This window comes from Ruditapes philippinarum, unplaced genomic scaffold (genome assembly GCF_026571515.1).
Source record: "Ruditapes philippinarum isolate M1 unplaced genomic scaffold, ASM2657151v2 ctg1464_1_1_1_1, whole genome shotgun sequence".
Taxonomy (NCBI): Eukaryota; Metazoa; Mollusca; class Bivalvia; order Venerida; family Veneridae; genus Ruditapes; species Ruditapes philippinarum.
This window is the reverse complement of record NW_026859675.1, coordinates 278,373-298,717: the sequence shown is the minus strand read 5'-3', so window position 1 is coordinate 298,717 and position 20,345 is coordinate 278,373. Positions and strand designations below refer to the sequence as shown.

The 20,345-nt window shown below is 32.6% G+C and overlaps 1 protein-coding gene across 2 annotated transcripts; it reads left to right on the top strand.

Annotated features, from left to right (window-relative positions):
- Positions 1–7,914: 7,914 nt before the first annotated feature.
- Positions 7,915–20,132, top strand: LOC132757477 (syntaxin-17-like). 2 transcript variants are annotated; one of them, XM_060748759.1, is made up of 8 exons: positions 7,915–7,954; positions 10,785–10,955; positions 11,441–11,657; positions 12,651–12,805; positions 13,905–13,955; positions 14,259–14,345; positions 14,629–14,761; positions 19,368–20,132. In XM_060748759.1, the coding sequence occupies exons 2-8, from the start codon at positions 10,794–10,796 to the stop codon at positions 19,550–19,552; spliced, it is 990 nt and encodes a 329-aa protein (XP_060604742.1). In that variant the 5' UTR covers positions 7,915–7,954; positions 10,785–10,793; the 3' UTR covers positions 19,553–20,132. The 2 variants fall into 2 exon arrangements, with proteins under 2 accessions (XP_060604742.1, XP_060604741.1); XM_060748758.1 differs by having other exon boundaries at positions 7,930–8,002.
- The last annotated feature ends 213 nt before the right edge of the window (positions 20,133–20,345 follow it).

Sequence of the window (20,345 nt, the reverse complement as noted above, 5' to 3'; positions counted from 1 at the left end):
ATGGCACCCGTGGCAGAAACATTTAACTTACATAGCTGAAAGTGTGAAAAGAGCTGCGACAAGATATGTACATGTATGTAACAACTATGAATTTCAAATCAGTATGACTCAGATGTTAGGAAATCTTAAATGGCCCTCCCTAAAAAGCCGTAGATTCCAATCTTCTATCATATTCCTTTACCAAATACAGTAAATCTTGTAAATGTTGATAACTAATTCATCCCAACTAGAAATTTGAACATCCTGATCCTCCAGTCCCGTGCTCAGTATCACCTATAAGCTCCTACACTTCCCTGAACTGTAGGTACAGGAATAATCTCCCATACCAGGTTAAATCCAGTCCCAGTCCTAAATATATTTAAGGATAGACTGGTGATAACAACCCCTTTCAAGTCCCCACAAGTATGATTTTATCTTTTAACCTTGCACTATAATATCTGTAAACTTTTATCTTTATTAACAAAGCACTTAACTACTTCTTACATAGTTTTGCTGACAAACACCTCTCAGTTAATAACCGCTTTAAACTCACAACTAGTGCATATGATGCTGACCGTTCCAAGGCGGCGCCCCTCTATGTCCCTCAGATGTATGTCTTGTTTATCGCTGCATGCTATTATGGTGACACCTTTTCGTCCTTTCTAGTTTTTTCACGTGTACGATGAGTATCTTCCATTTCCTTCTAGTTTTTTTTTTAATTTGCGCCCCCACACTTCCGAGGCCCTCAAGCCCCTTCCGCTACAACTTTTTTTACTTTAGAAGCCTATTAATTAATCGTCTTCTTTAATTTCCTTGTCAGTTTTTATCATTTCCTATTCTGAATTATTCAAATGAACACCACGTCCTTGCTTTTCTTTGTGCCCTGTCATGTTTTTTTTTGTGTGTGTTTGTGTGTCCTACTGCCGGTAGTCATGTGTCATGCATTAATTGAATATTTGTTGATCTTAAAATTGTTTGTCATATTTGATTGCTCGGGAGTACCATGTAGTAATAAGCATTTATTATTATTAGCAGTCTTATAAGGACAAGAGGAATTGGAAAATATAGGTCTTGAAAGGTACTTGACTTATAAAAAGGCCTCCGGCCCACATACACATCAATATCAATGCAATGATATATTCAAATAGAAAGAAAAGTTGTTTTACACGCACGTCGATAATCACGGTCAACAATTTATACTATTTAACAACCGGAAAAACAATATTGACAGGATATTCAAAATTCTTTATCAAAGAACAAAAATCGTTAATTGTTGTTCCATTCGTATACCAATTACAGAAATAACTAGACCGGATTTTTCAGTTTGGAAGACACTGTCGTAACAGATACACTGCTTTGGTTCAGACAATCAGAACATATTCTTCACATAGTGATACATTTTCCTGTTTACCTATTTTTACCTATAATTATGTAATTTCATTAATATGAAAAACCTTACAAGAGCTTCAATATCTTTTCTATGAATATCAGAACGAAGATATCCAGAAACAGAATAAACAGAATATGCTTCTGACGACACCACTGCATTTTTAAACATCTTCTGCGAAAACTTTATTTAGCGTTGTCCTTTCGTGCGATTTTCCTTCCAGACAATGTCCAATGGTTTATGGTCCTCCAGGGCTCCTCGCCGCTGGTTCTTTTTGCTAGGTCGTTTGAGGATTGCGTTCATTGAACGCCGTCTTTCTTTGTTAATCTTGTTCATCATATTTTAAGAGCTTCATTCCGTACATTCTGTTTATTATCTTAGTAAAAAAAGAAAAAAAAAAACAATAAATTGTACTCTTTTGTATTTAGTTGGGTTTGACGTCGCATCAACAGTGTAAAGGTCATATAACCCTAAAAATATCATTCGTTTTTTAAATGTTGACATCTGCTTAAGCCGGTGCTAGGGGGCATGGACGATAGCTTGCAATCACCACTACAGTCCATGAACGTGCCTGCAATATTTTCAATTTCAATTTTTCAAAAAAAAAAAATGACCTGGGAACAGGCACGAAATATTAAAAATTGAAATATTAAAACTGCCCGATTCTCTCTCTCTCTCCCCACCCCCGGTAAAAAAATGAAATCTGCATGTAAAATGATGGCTTATGGTACATTATAAGTGCCAATGTCAACAAAGCGTCTATAATTTATAACAAAATTTCAGGCTTAAGATCACGTAAGCTTGGGTTTTGAATTCTTGTCGACCTCTGAAAAAGAAAGAGATTTCTGATGCATTATCCCGTACACATTTTCAAATTCCCATTTCTTTAAATGCGTTAAATACTAGTCTTTCTTTGAATATTGCAATTTCCAATACTTTCCATGAACAGTCTCGATCAAACCGGGTGTGCAACATTTTCAATTTTGCCGTGCTTGGCTTTCAATAGGGATCCTGTTTTTTTTTCTCTCTCTATTTTGATGGGTTTTTTATGCACATTTTAAAATACACGTTTCTACATTTCCCAGAAATCTTAAGACATGCAAAGGTGCAAATACAAGTTTACCTTTCTTAGAAACGTTCACATCAAACTTATATGAATAATGTACAATAAGCTGCATAATCAAATCTTTTTAACAAACATGGGATTGTGTCCCTTTCCATTTGGGGGAAAATAACATGGTATTTTTGCAAAAGAGATAACTTGATTGAAACTTATTCTAGTGGAAAACTGTATGAATAAATAAATTGTCAGAAGGAAAGGCTTATATGTGCTATAATAGAAGGAAGAAGACACTGATTGTGTATGAAATAATGTCTTAAAAACCTTATATATTATGTAAATAAAAGAGCACTAGCCGAACATAGGGTTAGATTATAATCATCACATTCAATAGGCAATTTCTAATTTACCAGGGGTCCAGACTTCGATTAAGAAGGATATACTTACCTTGATTTATCAAACATATAGGGTAATCAAGTGCATTATATTACACGATATATACAAAGCATAAAATAAAAAATCCTTACACGTCATATGACGTCATATAATAAGTAGCCTATATGAAGTCAAAAAATCAAATGACGTTAGAAAAATTGTTTTAATAGTATAATTTTATATTGTACGATTTATCGTTTAAATGATTTGTAATTAATCAAATAATTGATGAAATAAATAATTGTTCTACTGTACACAACGAAAATCTTTGAAAAACGAATGGACCATCTTGATAAGCTTATACAGGGTCCAGAAGATGCGATTGTCCCTTCCGTTTTTAAAAGACTTTCGCTGTTCTAATGGGCCTGTCTAAAACGCGGACGCCTTAAGCGGACAATATAAACATATAGGGAAAACGCTGACAATATAGACAAAGAGGAAATAAAGTTTCCTTTTAAAAGGAAAGGCTTGCACAGTTGTGCTTCATCCCAACCCTTTAAAATTGTTCTTTTTTGGGGGGGGGGGGGGGGTTCAATTTATTATCACTTTTTTTTTTTGAATTACGGTATTTGTATATCATAAAGGGATTATTTAGTTGGTTTTTTTAGGGTTTTTTTTTGAAAACCGAATATGTTTTTGTCAAAACGATTTAGATCTATTCTCTATTGTATAAAACTAATAAAGAAAATGATCAATCGTAAAAATATTAACGTGATACTGAAGGAAAACAAGTGTGCACATCTCATTTCCCCTTTTTCGCAGCGAAATCATTCCTTTGATTTATAGACAAGTAAATGCACTAAAATACTTCGTTACGTGGTACCAATTAATAAGCATGTATCAACTATGATAGTGGCAAGGTTAATGATATGCATTGGCTATTTTAGATTACCTCACCAAGGAGTTGAATTGCGTTCAATAGATCTAAATATAACTCGATCATGCGAGATTTGGTAAGCAGGACCACCCTTTGAAGACTGAATAATACTACAGTCACCATTCTCTATACAGACAAAAAAACAATTATAAAAGAAACTAACTTTTGCGTCTTGAAAAACAATTGAAACGGAACAAGTTCGTTTATAATTTATTACGGTTTAAACCAAGTAAAAATAGAAATCCTATTTATATACACAAACTGGGATTACCAAAGTAACTAAATTAGCTTAGATTTCCGTAATATTACTCCGCAGTATGACGGAATCCCCAGAATTGTCACGATTGCAATCGGAACTAAAACGGCTATTATCATTAATCCGAAGACTGGCGGAAAAGGCCGAAAAGTTGCGATTGGCACGATTGCAGCTGGTTTCCTGTTCAATCATGCACCAACAGATGTAAGCAGGAAACCACCTAACCGGAACAAGTTTTCCAGATGAAATGGCTTGCAGCCGTGGCTGCAAGCCAAAAAGCGGACGATATAGATATATAGTGTAGACTAATTGGTGATTATTTTGGGCATTGATGAAGTTTATAAAAATGATGTGTAATTGGATTTATACTTTAATATATAAAAAAGTATTATAAATTAGCAAATTGGGAGAAATATTAAAGTAATTTATGATTGAATGTCAATGAATTTTATATTATATTTATATGACACATTTTCGGAAATTCTAAATATTGAAAACTAATATATGAAACAAATGGATCAAATGAATGTCTTTAGAATTACAATGATGGTACTAAATTGGCAACAGCTGATATGTAATTAAGGATATGTATTTCATTTTGGCATTGTTTTTGTCTGTCTTTATGTGCAGTAGGCGGACAAACTTTTTATTCGCAAAATAAAAAAAAGCCTTGATTTTTCAAAATCAAAATTTTGTAAGAGTAATTTTTAATCATAAAATTATTGATATCAATAAGTAAAGACAGGCCGTTGTTTTTTATTGATACAATATAAGCAGAAGCGTGCTGCAAATTATCGGTAATTATATATAAGTGTGAACAACACGCTATATACTGATTAATCGTGTCGGCACTTAGCTAGAGATAACATGATACGCATTTTGCGGACAATATAAATATATAGGGAAAACGCTGACGATATAGATATAGAGGAAAAAAGCGGACGATATAGAAATTTAGAGTAGACTTATTGATGATGAGGTGGGAATAAAAACTTTCATTCACATTTGTACAATGATTTTTGGACAAAAACACGCTTATTTATAAATTCATGTTTTTAAGGTAATTTTAAAGTTTAATGGTCGTTGATAAAAAGAAAAGGAAAAAAGGAAGGAGAGGAACTATATAAGTTTTCTTTCGTTCTAATCCCTTTCAATATATATATATGTAACAATTATTCACATATAAAATGTAATATATGTAAAATATTGAAATAGATATGTTTAAACTAAAAAGAAAAAGGCATGCACGTATACTGTTGTGACGAACACGTGTTGCAAATTAACGACAATTAAGTGACAACAACATGCTACCTGATTGAACCTGTCCGCTCTTTGCCCTATTTTTGCGGACAATATAAATATATAGAGAAAAAGCGGACGACATAGATATAGAGGAAAAAAGCGGGCGCTATATATATAGTGTAGAATGATGTGTGATAAAATAGATAATGATAGTGTATAGTAATATTGTGCAGTAATAAAAACGAAGATAAAGAATGAACTTCATTGCAATTTTATTTAAGCAATATATAACACATTCGGTACATGAATTTATTTTACACATACAAATAATAATATCAATGTAACAACTTAATATATGTATATAACTATAAAGAATATAACAATCACATATTATTTTAACAAAATCCCTTACTTAAGACAACAATATTAAATAGACAATGTAATACAATTTTATAGGAAAAACGATGACAATATATACAAAGCGGAAAAAATGCTGTCCAAAAATAGATTACATTTAATTTATAATAAGTATTGTTTTAAAATAATAACAATAATTAAATTAATTTTTTTTTAATTAAAAATTATAAAATCAAAAATTGTATTTTCAAACTGCAAATAACATTGATCTTAAAGTGTATCTTAATAAATGTAAAATATATTATCAAAAAGTTCGTTTTTCCTTTAAGAACATAAACCACAATAACAGTTTTCTATTCTCCCGTTTTATACATTTATTTCGTCAGCGTTTTCCCTCTATATCTATATCGTCCGCTTTTTCACTATATGTCTATATTGTCCGCATTTTCTGTAGCCACTTTATTAATTTTACAAGGGTGAGGTGTATGATTACTTGAAATATACAAGTGTCGGTGCGTGATTAAGTCAAATACACAGGTGACACGTGGATACTTTAATTAGTTGATTGGTATTTATAGCAGAAAGTTTCTTTTATTTACTTAATGGATAAAATATAAATAAAACTAAAAAATATTATGAATTAAAGAAAGATAATTGATATAACTTAATTATATACATGGTAGAAGCCAGATATTTTTTTATTTATAACAGTTTTCTATTCTCCCGTTTTATACATTTATTTCGTCAGCGTTTTCCCTCTATATCTATATCGTCCGCTTTTTCACTATAATTATGTCTATATTGTCCGCATTTTCTGTAGCCTCTTTATTAATTTTACAAGGGTGAGGTGTATGATTACTTGAAATATACAAGTGTCGGTGCGTGATTAAGTCAAATACACAGGTGACACGTGGATACTTTAATTAGTTGATTGGTATTTATAGCAGAAAGTTTCTTTTATTTACTTAATGGATAAAATATAAATAAAACTAAAAAATATTATGAATTAAAGAAAGATAATTGATATAACTTAATTATATACATGGTAGAAGCCAGATATTTTTTTATTTATAACAGTTTTCTATTCTCCCGTTTTATACATTTATTTCGTCAGCGTTTTCCCTCTATATCTATATCGTCCGCTTTTTCACTATATGTCTATATTGTCCGCATTTTCTGTAGCCACTTTATTAATTTTACAAGGGTGAGGTGTATGATTACTTGAAATATACAAGTGTCGGTGCATGATTAAGTCAAATACACAGGTGACACGTGGATACTTTAATTAGTTGATTGGTATTTATAGCAGAAAGTTTCTTTTATTTACTTAATGGATAAAATATAAATAAAACTAAAAAATATTATGAATTAAAGAAAGATAATTGATATAACTTAATTATATACATGGTAGAAGCCAGATATTTTTTTATTTATAACAGTTTTCTATTCTCCCGTTTTATACATTTATTTCGTCAGCGTTTTCCCTCTATATCTATATATCGTCCGCTTTTTCACTATATGTCTATATTGTCCGCATTTTCTGTAGCCACTTTATTAATTTTACAAGGGTGAGGTGTATGATTACTTGAAATATACAAGTGTCGGTGCGTGATTAAGTCAAATACACAGGTGATACGTGGATACTTTAATTAGTTGATTGGTATTTATAGCAGAAAGTTTCTTTTATTTACTTAATGGATAACATATAAATAAAACTAAAAATATTATGAATTAAAAAAGTTAATTGATATAACTTAATTATATACATGGTAGAAGCCAGATATGTTTTTATTTATAACAGTTTTCTATTCTCCCGTTTTATACATTTATTTCGTCAGCGTTTTCCCTCTATATCTATATCGTCCGCTTTTTCACTCTATGTCTATATTGTCCGCGTTTTCAATTTCGACTTGATGAAATATGGTATAAAGTATCATGTGTATGATTAAATTAAACACGAAAGTGCCACGTGCAGGATTATATCAAATATACAAGTGACACGTGGACAATTTATTTAAAAAAAAATTGAATCAGTATATACATAAATATATACATTTCTTACTGTTTTATTGTCTGGTAGAACATAACATGATTGTTCAAGAAAATTCATATCTTATTCAGGTTGATAAAGAATACAATGTACACAAAAAGAAAATTCGGCTAATATGTCAATTAATGTGCAATATAGAAACAAAAGTAAATTACAAATCATAGTAAATTGTATACATGTATTTTGAAAGAATGTCAATCTACACTTTATATCTATATCGTCAGCGTTTTCCCTATATGTTTATATTGTCCGCTTAAGGCGTCCGCGTTTTAGACTGTGCCTGTTCTAATTAACTTCCGGGAAAAACGAAAGTAGGATTTTTTTTGATTTTTGATATATTTAGGCGTTCAATTTAGACGGTAAGATTTGGCTTATGCGAGTTCAGAAAGTACAGAATTAATTTGTATTAGTGATCTTGTTGCAAAAACAATTAGAAATATATTACTAGATCTATGAGTGTTCAAAAATCGCTGATTTTATTTATGAAATTGTGTGAAATTTCGGATAAACTTTATTTTGGATACTGTATGTATCGTATAAGTACCTAATCTCACACCCAACCTATTCTCAAACCTTTCATGTGCTGTTATTTTTTTACTAGAAGTGATGTCCTGAACTTGTGTGCATACAAGCTTAGTTTCTGACAGACATGTCTGCTGATGTCAAATGAAAACAGTGCATAGGAACAAATATTTACATAACATATTTTATTACTTAGCGTAATTTCATACAAATTGCTATTACCTTTGTAAGTCCCATAAATACAACATGAACTATTTGTGAAAATGAATATTATAGAAAATATATCTTAAAGCAGGTAACTGCATCGTGTAGGGTACTTCATTGTCATGTGATAGTCATATAACAATCCCTTCGTTGGCTAAACTAAACAGTATAATTTTAGAGATACTTGAACGGGTTTGGGATTAGGTTCTTTATTTTAAGAGGCCATGTTAGTTTTAAAACAGAGGGTTGTGCTTTTCCAAGATGGAAATAGAGCTTTTTTAATTGTTGAATTTCAGTCAAATTTTACAGAAATGTTACATAAAGATTAAAGTGTACATATGTAAAGAATTTTTATAAAGATATATTTTTATTTACATTAAAAGACCTCTTGAATGCTTAGAGGTTTGAGAACTGGTTAGTCCACGATAAATATTGGTTCACACTTCAAACAAAATAAAATAAACACAAGCATCAAATATTTTTCGTAACATATCTTTGGTTTTTTTGTTCAAGAATTATTCCCCTCTTGAACTTGCATTTTTTTTATTAAAATTGTTATTTTTGCTCTAAATTCTTAATTTTTAACTTATTTTGAATTTAGGTTGTGATAGTCCTATAAATATGACATCGCTTTGAGATATTTTTGCTTCTGGGCAAAGCAAAAATATATATACTATAAGTTAAGAGAAGGCCGGAAACTCCAGATTCGAGTGGTCCAACTTAATGTATTTAGTAATATCATTTAGTAAATTCAAGTGATTTTAACCCGTACTCAGCTGACATACATGTATTAGTCTTAACTTATAGTATATTTTTAAAGGGGGTCATTATTATTTACATTTTTTTTTGTTTTTTTTTTTACACTTTAAGATGAACACAGGTTTTTTATCAATCTTGTCATATTTTTTCTTCCCAGGTCCGATACTCGTGCCTGTGGCTGAAAGGCAGTAGGGGATAAAGAAATAGTCTTCGTCCGTCCGTCCATACGTCCGTCCGTCTTTCTGTCTGAATTTTTGTCCGCAGCATATCTCAAAAAGTATTTGAGGTATCAACTTTAAACTTCATAGGTGGATAGACCTCTTTGAGGAGGAGTGCAGTGCACAAGAATGATAACTCTACCCTGCATAATTTTTGAGTTATTGCCTTTTGTTATTTTTCAAAATTAATTTTTGTCCAGAGCATAACTCAAAAAGCCTTTGAGATATTAACATGAAACTTCATAGGTGCATAGATCTCACTCAGGAGGTATGCAGTGCACAAGAATGATAACTCTACCTTTCATAATTTTTGAGTTATTGCCCTTTGTTATTTTTCATACTTAATTTTTCACCTGAGTGGAGCTTAACTCAAAAATTGTTGAAACCTACCCTGCATTATTTTTCAGTTATTGCCCTTTGTTATTTTCAGCCGTCGGTATTCACATGGGTTTCAAATCTGTTATCACCTCAGCCATCAGTTTTCATTACCAAAAGACCTCTTAAAATTGAATTATTCTGCTCTACTACATATACATTCTTCCACTGAGCAAACACATTTGGCGGGGGATGGCCATGTTGACATGGCTCTTGTTTCTCCTGATTTACTAGCATAGTAACGGTACCAAAATAGACATCATAAGTTAAAGCATTTTCATCTTTAGGAAAATATATTTTCGAATATACATCAAATAAAGACATGAAATAGACCAAGGTTTTTTCACAATTAATATTTCTTTGTTTATTAATTGCTCTAACTTATTTGTTCATCATGTTTGAATAAATGTAATAAATACGTTCACACATAATTATTGATGTTTATATAATCATTCATTATCACTATTATGTATAAAAGCCTTAACTGGGGCAATTAAATTACCGACTAATTTTAGCCTAATAATGTTTTCATCAAACTTTATTATATGGTTCATAGTCTTCATTATTTGGGTAAAGTTTTATTAATTTGTAAATATGAAATAACTAATTATTTATACTTTTTTTGAAAATCTTTTTTTAATGTGTGTAATAAATATATCATTTATAGACAAAAGGGAAAATAAAAGAAGCAAAATATTGTCTAATAGTAATAATAATTTAATTTTATAAAATATTCTCTGAAAATCAATTTTGGGGCCGGATTGACCAATTTTTTTGGGCAGGATTGACCAATTTTGGGGCCGGGTTAACTGATTTTGGGGCTGAATTGACCAAACAAAAATAATTTTGGGGCCGGATTGACTTGAGGCCGGGTAAACTTGGGGCCGGGTTGACTGTAATTCCTGTCAAGATATATAACTCTGTTTACATTTTCTTGGCACTATTTTCTGGCCTTAACTGAATGAATGGGTAAATTTTTTTTGTTGAAATATTGTTACTGACAAGAATCTGAGCCGGGTGTATTTGTGTTTAACAAATACATTCTTGTTTTTGTTTGGAATAGTTCTTAAAGATGGCAACATTTGAGCGATGTACAGATAACCAGTCTACTAGTGATGGTGTCCAGCACAGAAAATATCCGCTGATACGTCTGGAACCATCCATAAAGAAATTCCTCAAAGTTATACAGATTGACTTGGCAAGACTGCATAGGCATAGACTTAATGTGGAGAAGGTGACAATTATTTACACTGTCATTAAATAACTGAAGAAAAGAAATAAACATGATAACTATAATTGCCTCACAGATTTTAATAACTGATATGATATTTACTGTGATCAACTAAGAACAAAAAAAAAACAACATATTATAACACTGCATGTTTGTAACATCATTTTTCATTGAATAATCGTGACGTTTATATAGTTTTATATACACTGTTGCTGTCGATTCATGAAGAAATCTTACTTTTTTCTCTAAAAATGATGCTTGCTGCATTATAAATTCGTTATAAAGATTGTTGACAGGTTATATGTCCGGATATAAATGGCTGTTTGCAAAATAATCCTTGCCTAACGGCTCGGGTTATATTTACAAATAGCCATTTATATAGGGCCATATAACCTGTCAACGATCTTTATAACTAATAATATAAATGAGAAGACAACATTAAAACTTTATTTCAAGGAATGTTGTTGTAATTTGGAATTATGTTTCAGTATAACAGGCTACAGGACTGGAGTGACTTGCACACAGAACAGATAAATGCAACAAGAACCATTCAACAAATCAAAGCAAACATTCATGAAATAGAAAAATCAAGGCTTCAAGTTAATGAGGAAGATTTGGAAAAGTTTGACAACAGAATAAATGACATGAAACATGGTGCAATCAAGTCAGTTGATGAATTTGTGAGTCTGGCAAAAGGATTTAAATGTAAGTGAATTGTAATGATTTAAGTGTACAAATATCGTAATTGTACTTCAGTGTAATGTAGTAGTTTAAGTGTACACATATTTTAGGTTGTTAAAGAATGTACCGTAAAATTTGTAATAAACGCCCTTTCCCTAATAAAGGCCCCCCAGGCCTTTTGATAAGGAAAACAATCTACTCATCAGTGCTGAACTCATAATTAAAGCCATAATTTTATTCAAATCATTTAGAATCCATTTTATTTTATAGTAAACACAAATATGTATAAATATATTGGAATATGTTTAACCCCCGGGGGCGTTTAATAGGAATTTTAAGGTACGTACATTGTAGGTTGTTATGGAATGTACATACATTGTAGGTTGTTATGGAATGTACATACATTGTAGGTTGTTATAGAATGTACAAACATTGTAGGTTGTTATGGAATGTACACACATTGTAGGTTGTTATAGAATGTACATACATTGTAGGTTGTAATGGAATATCATACATTATAGGTTGTTATGGAATGTACAAACATTTAGGTTGTATTGAAGTGTACTAATATAGCTGGTTCTAATATGTTAAATACAAATAAAGCAGATTTATCTTGTAATCGACAGCAGGGTGTAATGTTCAGTATCATTGCAAGGAGTAACATTAATTGGCTGTTGAGACATGGTTCTGTAAATAAAGCTGTAGACTAAATGACAAGCACAGTCTATAGATGAGTTTAAATATCTTAGACTCCAAGTGTAAATAGCTCAATGATTTTACCATATGATGTTATTATTTTCTAGTCGGATAATAGAAGTTTTGTATGGTCAAAATTGTCCTTTTTTGCTGTTTTTGTTAAAGTAATTCTCTAACAAAATAAACACAGCTCTGTATGGAGTAATTGCTTGTTATCCTCCCCCTGTTTTAAATTAATAATGCTATAAGTAATACTGTTATGTTTTAAAGTTATAAACTAGTTCATGTATGGAAACAGTGAAAGGAACATGATTTTTTCAGGTGATGGTAGAAATTCCAGCTCTGATAGTTCACCATGTGATGAAAACAAATTATTATCCATTGGTTCCTCAGATGAACTTTACCAAAATCAAGTGCAGTTGAATGAACCACCTGAAAATACTCAGGTAGCTGAGTCATGGGAAAATCTGCAAGAGGTATAAGTTCATTTTAAGCCAAAAAGATACTGTTGTAGTTGCCGATTAACAATGGCCGGACCTAGGGGTCACTTATTTTCTTTTTGATTGAGTCAGGGAGCTCTTTGGATGCACAAGGGAGCACTTTGGATGTATCAGGGAGCTTTTTGATTGACTCAGGGAGCTCTTGATATGTTTTAGAGAGCTCTTAGAATATATAAAGGAGCTTTTTGAATGTTTCAGTGCGCACCAAGAATGTATAAGGGAGCTCTTAGAATGTATAAGGGAGCTTTCTGAATGTATCAGGGAGCACCTAGAATGTATCAGGGAGCACCTAGAATATATAAGGGAGCACCTAGTTTAAACATATTTTATTCATAGTACATAATATACAATCATTCAATATATACAATGATGAAATGGATTAGAACGAAAGATATAAAATCTTAGAATGTACACGTGAGCACCTAGAATGTATAAGGGAGCTTTCTGAATGTATCAGGGATCTCTAAGAATGTATCAGGGATATCTAGGAATGTAAAAGGGAGCTCTTTGAATGTAACAGGGAGCACCTAGAATGTATCAGGGAGCACCTAGAATGTATCAGGGACCTCTAAGAATGTATCAGGGATATCTAGGAATGTAAAAGGGAGCTCTTTGAATGTATCAGGGAGCACCTAGAATGTATCAGGGAGCACCTAGAATGTATCAGGGAGCTCTAAGAATGTATCAGGGACCTCTAAGAATGTATCAGGGATCTCTAAGAATGTATCAGGGATATCTAGGAATGTAAAAGGGAGCTCTTTGAATGTATCAGGGAGCACCTAGAATGTATCAGGGAGCACCTAGAATGTATCAGGGACCTCTAAGAATGTATCAGGGATCTCTAAGAATGTAAAAGGGAGCTTTTGAGAACTATTTGAATGTATCAAGGAGGTTTTTGAATGTTTGGTTGTATTATTATTCTGTGTACTAATGTTAACCTTTGGTATTAAATATTTATTTAAGTATAAGTATATTAGCATCCCTTCATTGCTGTCAAAAGAAATTTCCAGTCACACTTTTCTTGTCTAAATTTTTCGAATTTTCATGATTCAGTAACGTTATTTTATTGTTTCAGAATTTAGAAGAATTAAATGTAATGATACATCAGTTTGCTTCAGCTGTTAAGGTGAGCTTAAAATTATTTTTTTTATTTTATAATAATTAAATTAATAATTAACAAATAATTATGATAATTAAATTTATTATTATGATAGAAAAATGTCTGAATTTTAAATACATTGTATTGAAAAGGTTAGTATTAGTCAGTAAGTGTAAGTTGTGTCAGATTTTAACTTACACAAATGAACGAATTTGTAAATGTACTCAAAAGTCATACGCAACAGTTATTTTATATTTTAAGATAATATTTATCTGGTTAATTATGTGTCTAGATAGGAAATGTTGCTGATTGTTTGAGAATTTGTTTTAGACACAACAAGAGAATATAGACAGTATAGAAGATAATGTAGAACAAGCTCATATATCTGTCCAAGACGGGACCAAACATCTGGCCAAGGTAATGTCCATATTAACCAATACTCATTATACACAGTAATAGTTTCTGACTTTTCCTAGTAAATAATCTCAAGGGAGCGATATTATTTTATTATTTATTTTTGTTGGCAAACATTATAAAATTGTCATGATAGCTGTTACTAGACAGGTGATGTTTGATATTGCATTTTTTTAAAAATGTTTTATCATTTGCTAATAATTAAAAAAATCTCATTTGACTTTTAATGTTTTCCTTTACTGAAGTACGAGATCTTTTAAAATGTACAGTTTTATTTTTTTTACAGGCAGCTAAATATAAAGCAGCTGTTTTGCCAATAGCTGGTGCAGTAGTGGGTACAGTGTTAGCAGGACCTGTAGGGTTAGTTGCTGGAGCCAAAATTGGGGGATTATTGGGTGTGGCTGGAGGAGGACTGGCAGGTATATTTATATAAGGATATTTCATTCTATTGGCAATAGCTGGATAAGGGTAAATGAATTAGTACCACTTTGTATGGACTTATTTAGGCTAAATTTTTTATTTTATAATAGATACATGAGGATACACTACAGCCTCATTATAACACTCATGTTGGGGTCCAATGTCTCAACACCGTGTTCTATATATATAACACTGACGATTACTTACTGTTTAATTAATATCGACATTATCTTTTTCTAAAACAATTCAATGATGTAAACATATATTATATTCACAAATAATACTAAATATATTTAAAAGAAACAAAATACTTTCGAAAGAAAAACATAAATCATGAATGTTGTGTAAACAGTTAGCCATTACAGTCCAGCTTTAGTTGTGTCCCCTAGTTAATCAAACGCCATTTACTTCCTGTCACGGTCGTTCAATTTACAGTGCAGGATTTTAAATTGATTTTGGGCTTGTGTGGGTTATTTAATTCAGCGAGGTTTACATGTCACAGATATGTGTGTGAATTTTAGTTTATTTATACTCACCACCGGTTGCCCATGTCACAGTTATGATATGAATTTGAGATTTTGGAAACAATTTGATGCCTGACTGATGGACAGGTAAAACAACAAAAGAGCGGATAAATGCTAACCTGGGCATGTTTTTCACACCTTTGGCGCTCATAAATGTCCTAATTACAATTGTTTATTGTACTTGACTGTCAAATTGAACAAGCGTTTTTTTTTTGGGAGCCAAGGTCTATGAGCGCTATACTGAGATTAGCGTTATAACGGAGAGCGATATATCGAGGCTACAGTGTACTTACATTAAGGTTTTAGAAAGTACGTATATGCAAAAAGTATCACTAATAGTTTACTGAAAGCAATAATATGACAAAAACAAATAAAGGAAACAGTAATGTGTTTTTTAAGCTTGTCTGTTTTAATAAAAAGTTTAGCTGTTATAAGATTGTTGTTGTTGTCTTTGTTCAATAGCTTTAATGAAGCCCATCTCTCAATTTAAAAAGTATGAACACAAAACTTGGAGTACCTTATTATCATGATATGATGTAGTTGTAAAACAAGGGACATAATCTTGAAAGCAATATTTTAGGAGTTACATATATGTCCCTTTTTAACTTAGAACAGAATTATTTCAAAACAATTAATGGTATAAACAAACTTAGAATTCTTTAATTATTATACCCCCGCACAACAAAGTTGTAAGGGGGGTATACTGGAATCAGCTTGTTCGTCCGGCTGTCCGGCCGTCCGTCGGTTTTTTCTTGTCCGCCCAATAACTTAAGATTCTTTTGACCCACAGTCTTCATAATTGGCATGGAGGTTAGTCATGATGAGTAGATGACCCCTATTGATTTTGAGGTCACCAGGTCAAAGGTCAAGGTCACAGGGGTCTTGACTTCAAAAAGCTTGTCCGCCCAATAACTTAAGATTCCTTTGACCAACAGTCTTCATATTTGGCATGGAGGTTAGTCATAATGAGTAGATGACCCCTATTGATTTTGAGGTCACCAGGTCAAAGGTCAAGGTCACAGGGGCCTTGACTTCAAAAAGCTTGTCCGCCCAATAACTTAAGATTCCTTTGACCCACAGTCTTCATATTTGGCATGGAGGTTAGTCATGATTAGTAGATGACCCCTATTGATTTTTAGGTCACCAGGTCAAAGGTCAAGGTCACAGGGGCCTTGACTTCAAAAAGCTTCTCCGCCCAATAACTAAAGATTCCTTTGACCCACATTCTTCATATTTGGCATGGAGGTAAGTCATGATTAGAAGATGACCCCTATTTATTTTGAGGTCACCCAGGTAAAAGGTCACAGGGGCCTTGACTTCTAAAAAGCTTGTCCGCCCAAAAACTTAAGATTCCTTTGACCCACAGTCTTCATATTTGGCATGGAGGTTAGTCATGATAAGTAGATGACCCCTATTGATTTTGAGGTCACCAGGCCAAAGGTCAAGATCACAGTGGCCTTGACTTCAAAAAGCTTGTCCAGGTCACAGGGGCCTTGACTTCAAAAAGTTTGTCCGCCCAATAACTTAAGATTCCTTTGACCTACAGTCTTCATATTTGGCATGGAGGTTAGTCATGATTAGTAGATGACCCCTATCAATTTTGAGGTCACAAGGTCAAAGGTCAAGGCCACAGGGGCCTTGACATCAAAAAGCTTTTCCGCCCAATAACTTAAGATTCCTATGACCCACAGTCTACATATTTGGCATGGAGGTTAGTCATGATTAATAGATGACCCCTATCGATTTTGAGGTCACCGGGTCAAAGGTCAAGGTCACAGGGGCCTTGACTTTAAAAAGCTTGTCCGCCCAATAACTTAAGGTTCCTATGACCCACAGTCTTCATATTTGACATGGAGGTTAGTCATGATTAGTAGATGATCCGTATTGATTTTGAGGTTACTGGGTCAAAGGTCAAGGTCACAGGGACCTTGTCAAAATAAAGCTTTTCCCCTCAATTGCTTCAGAATGCCTATCCAGAGTGTATTGATTTTGACATTTTCACATTTGAAGCATGTAGAATACATAACTTAGCAATGCACTGGCTTAGTAACCTCAGATTTGGCAGGGAGGTTGTCCTTGAGTTCTAAATGGCCACTGTTGATTCTGACAAAGTGGTATGCGGGGGAATTCACGCCATGATAGTGGCAGTTCTAGTTATGATTGCATATAGTTGAATGACAAGGGGCATTTTTCTGAAAGAACATATGCCTCTTTTTAATTAAATAGAATTTTAATTACAGTTGCATAAAAAGAGGGATTGGTCATGACAAGGAACATTCAACAGCAGTTAAACAAGGGGCATTATCCTTTAAGCAATATTTTTTGAGTTATGCCCCATTCTAACTTAGAATATTCACACCACATGCTGCCCTCTTGTATTTAAAAGGAGGAATGCTTTGCATTTGTCTGTCGGTCGGTCCATTGGTCCGTAGACCAGATGGTTTCCGAGTGATAACTAAAGAATGCTTAGGCCTAGAAACTTCAAACTTCGTATGATGATTGTTCATGACCAGTAGATGACCCCTATTGATTTTGGGGTCAAGGGTCAAGGTCACATTGACCTTGTTGGTAAAAACGGTTTCCAAGTGATAACTAAAGAACGCTAAGGCCTAGGAACTTCAAACTTGGTATGATGATTGTTCATGACCAGCAGATGACCCCTATTGATTTTTGGGTCAAAGGTCACATTGACCTTGTAGGTAAAAACAGTTTCTGAATGATAACTAAAGAACATTTAGGCCTTGGAACTTCAAACTTGGTATGATGATTGTTCATGACCAGCAGATGACCCCTATTGATTTTTGGGTCAAAGGTCACATTGACCTTGTAGGTAAAAGCAGTTTCTGAATGATAACTAAAGAACGTTTAGGCCTTGGAACTTAAAACTTGGTATGATGATTGTTCACGACCAGCAGATGTTCCCTATTGATTTGGGGTCAAAGGTCAAGATCACAATGACCTTATAGGTAACAAAGCTTTCTGATCAATATCCCAACTTATGGACCCTTTACCTTCAAACTTCACAGGTGCACTGGTCTTGGCCAGTAGATAACCCCTATTGATTTAAGGGTCAAAGGTCAATGTCATATTGACCTTGTATGTAAAGACTGTTTCTGACCAATAACTCAACAACTAAAGTTGCCTTGGTTGATATTTTTTTATTAAACTAAAAGTCCTTTCAAGGTCGTTTGTAATATAACAACTTGGCTGTCATTAATGATGCCTACATGATTCATAAATTTTATGCATATATTATTTGGTAAGATTTGTAATAACTTTGTCATAAAATTGCTGCACATAACCTTTGCAGTCAAAATTACATAGTGACTAGTCATGACCAGTAGTTAACCCTTATTGATTTTTTGGTCACTAGGTCAAAGTCAGTCATAATAACCAGGTCACATGACTAATTGGCTGCTGATAGGGGGCATACATGTTTTGCAAACATATCTTGTTATGATTAGATTGTTTCATAATCAAATTTTATTCTGTTGTGTGTAAAATACATCAAATACTGAGACATTTAGTTCTGTTCTTGTTACTGGTGACATTTGTTAAGGATTTGATGGTAAAGATATGCCTAAACTTAAAATTGGTCATCATGTGGCAAAAATTATCAGCTCATAGTTTCAAATACCTTTTTGTCTTATTCAGATATTACCAGATGATTTTTGCAAATCAGACAAAAATCTCTCTTACATCTCCCATTTAAGTCAAGCTGCATGCTGTTAATGATGTCATTCCCGAGTGTCTTTTTATGAATGAATAGAATGACATTTTTTTTTACCGTTATGAATGAAGTTGTAAATTCATACGCTACCATAAGAAAAAAGCGCTAAATAAATATATTTGTTTTCGTAATTAACATGTAATATGCAAGAAAAAGAATCAAGCACCAGCTGTTGTTACAGACCATCATGACTTAAAAGTTGCTTTGTGATCAATAGGTCTTGTTAAGATGAAAGACTTACACAGAACTTTTTTTTAAATAGAAGATAATACCTTGCCAAGCATATCATCTTTGTTTGTTCTTTAAGACACATGGCATTTGTGTAAATAATGGTGTTTATTTCTTATTCAGGATTTTTGAGTGGAAGGTATATTAAAAAAAGGAGAGACAAAGTAACAGAAATAGAACTCTCAAAATTAAGTAGGTCAAATTCACTACCAGATGTACATGCAGAAAATGGAATGGGCACTTCATGGTTCCCAGACTGGGGGAGAAAAAGGAACCAGTCAACAGCAGACGTATTGGACAACACTTAGATGACAGATATGTACTGAAGGAATGGACATGGTGGCTCAAATTTTAGTTGTGATATACCTTATTTTAGTGCTTCAGTTGACTGATACTCATTTATTCTAAAACATTGTTTGTGTGACTTTGTTTCAACTTTATTATTAATCAATGTATTTGGTTTATACTTGGACAAAACAACATTGAATAGTGGGTAATTTGAATATTACTGTAGCCTTTTAGGAAGACTTCCATCAATAAAAGCTTCTCATGAATGGTAGTAAGGATAAGTCAAATGTAGGCCTGCTTTGTGGTGGCTCTTGTTTTAGGAATAAAAACCATTTGCAGGGGGTATTTACATTCAGTGATAGTTCTAGTTTATTATTTGTTATGTGCAATATTTAGACATATGAGTTAGGTTTTTTTGGATACAGATATGTATTTATTTCAATTAATTCTTTTATTTAATAGTAACTTCATTTATTTCTAAGATTAATATTGTTACAAAAGGATGGCATTGACTCCTCCATCTTCCTTTTTTTATTTAAGATACAAAATTTATGTAATCATTTTACCTTGTGTTTTGCCTATTACACATGAATCACCTTATATATTTATTTTTCTTCCTTGAAGGTTTAGGAAAAACTTTGGATTTATATAAATTTATCATGTTTTATGATTTCTGCAATTTCTTTTATGATGTTAGGAAGATTTTGAGCTCACCTGAGCTGGCTTAGGGTGAGCTTTTAGGATCATTGAATGTCCTTCATCTGTTGTTCTTCCACATTTAGTTTGTTAACACTTTGTTGCTTATTTTTTACC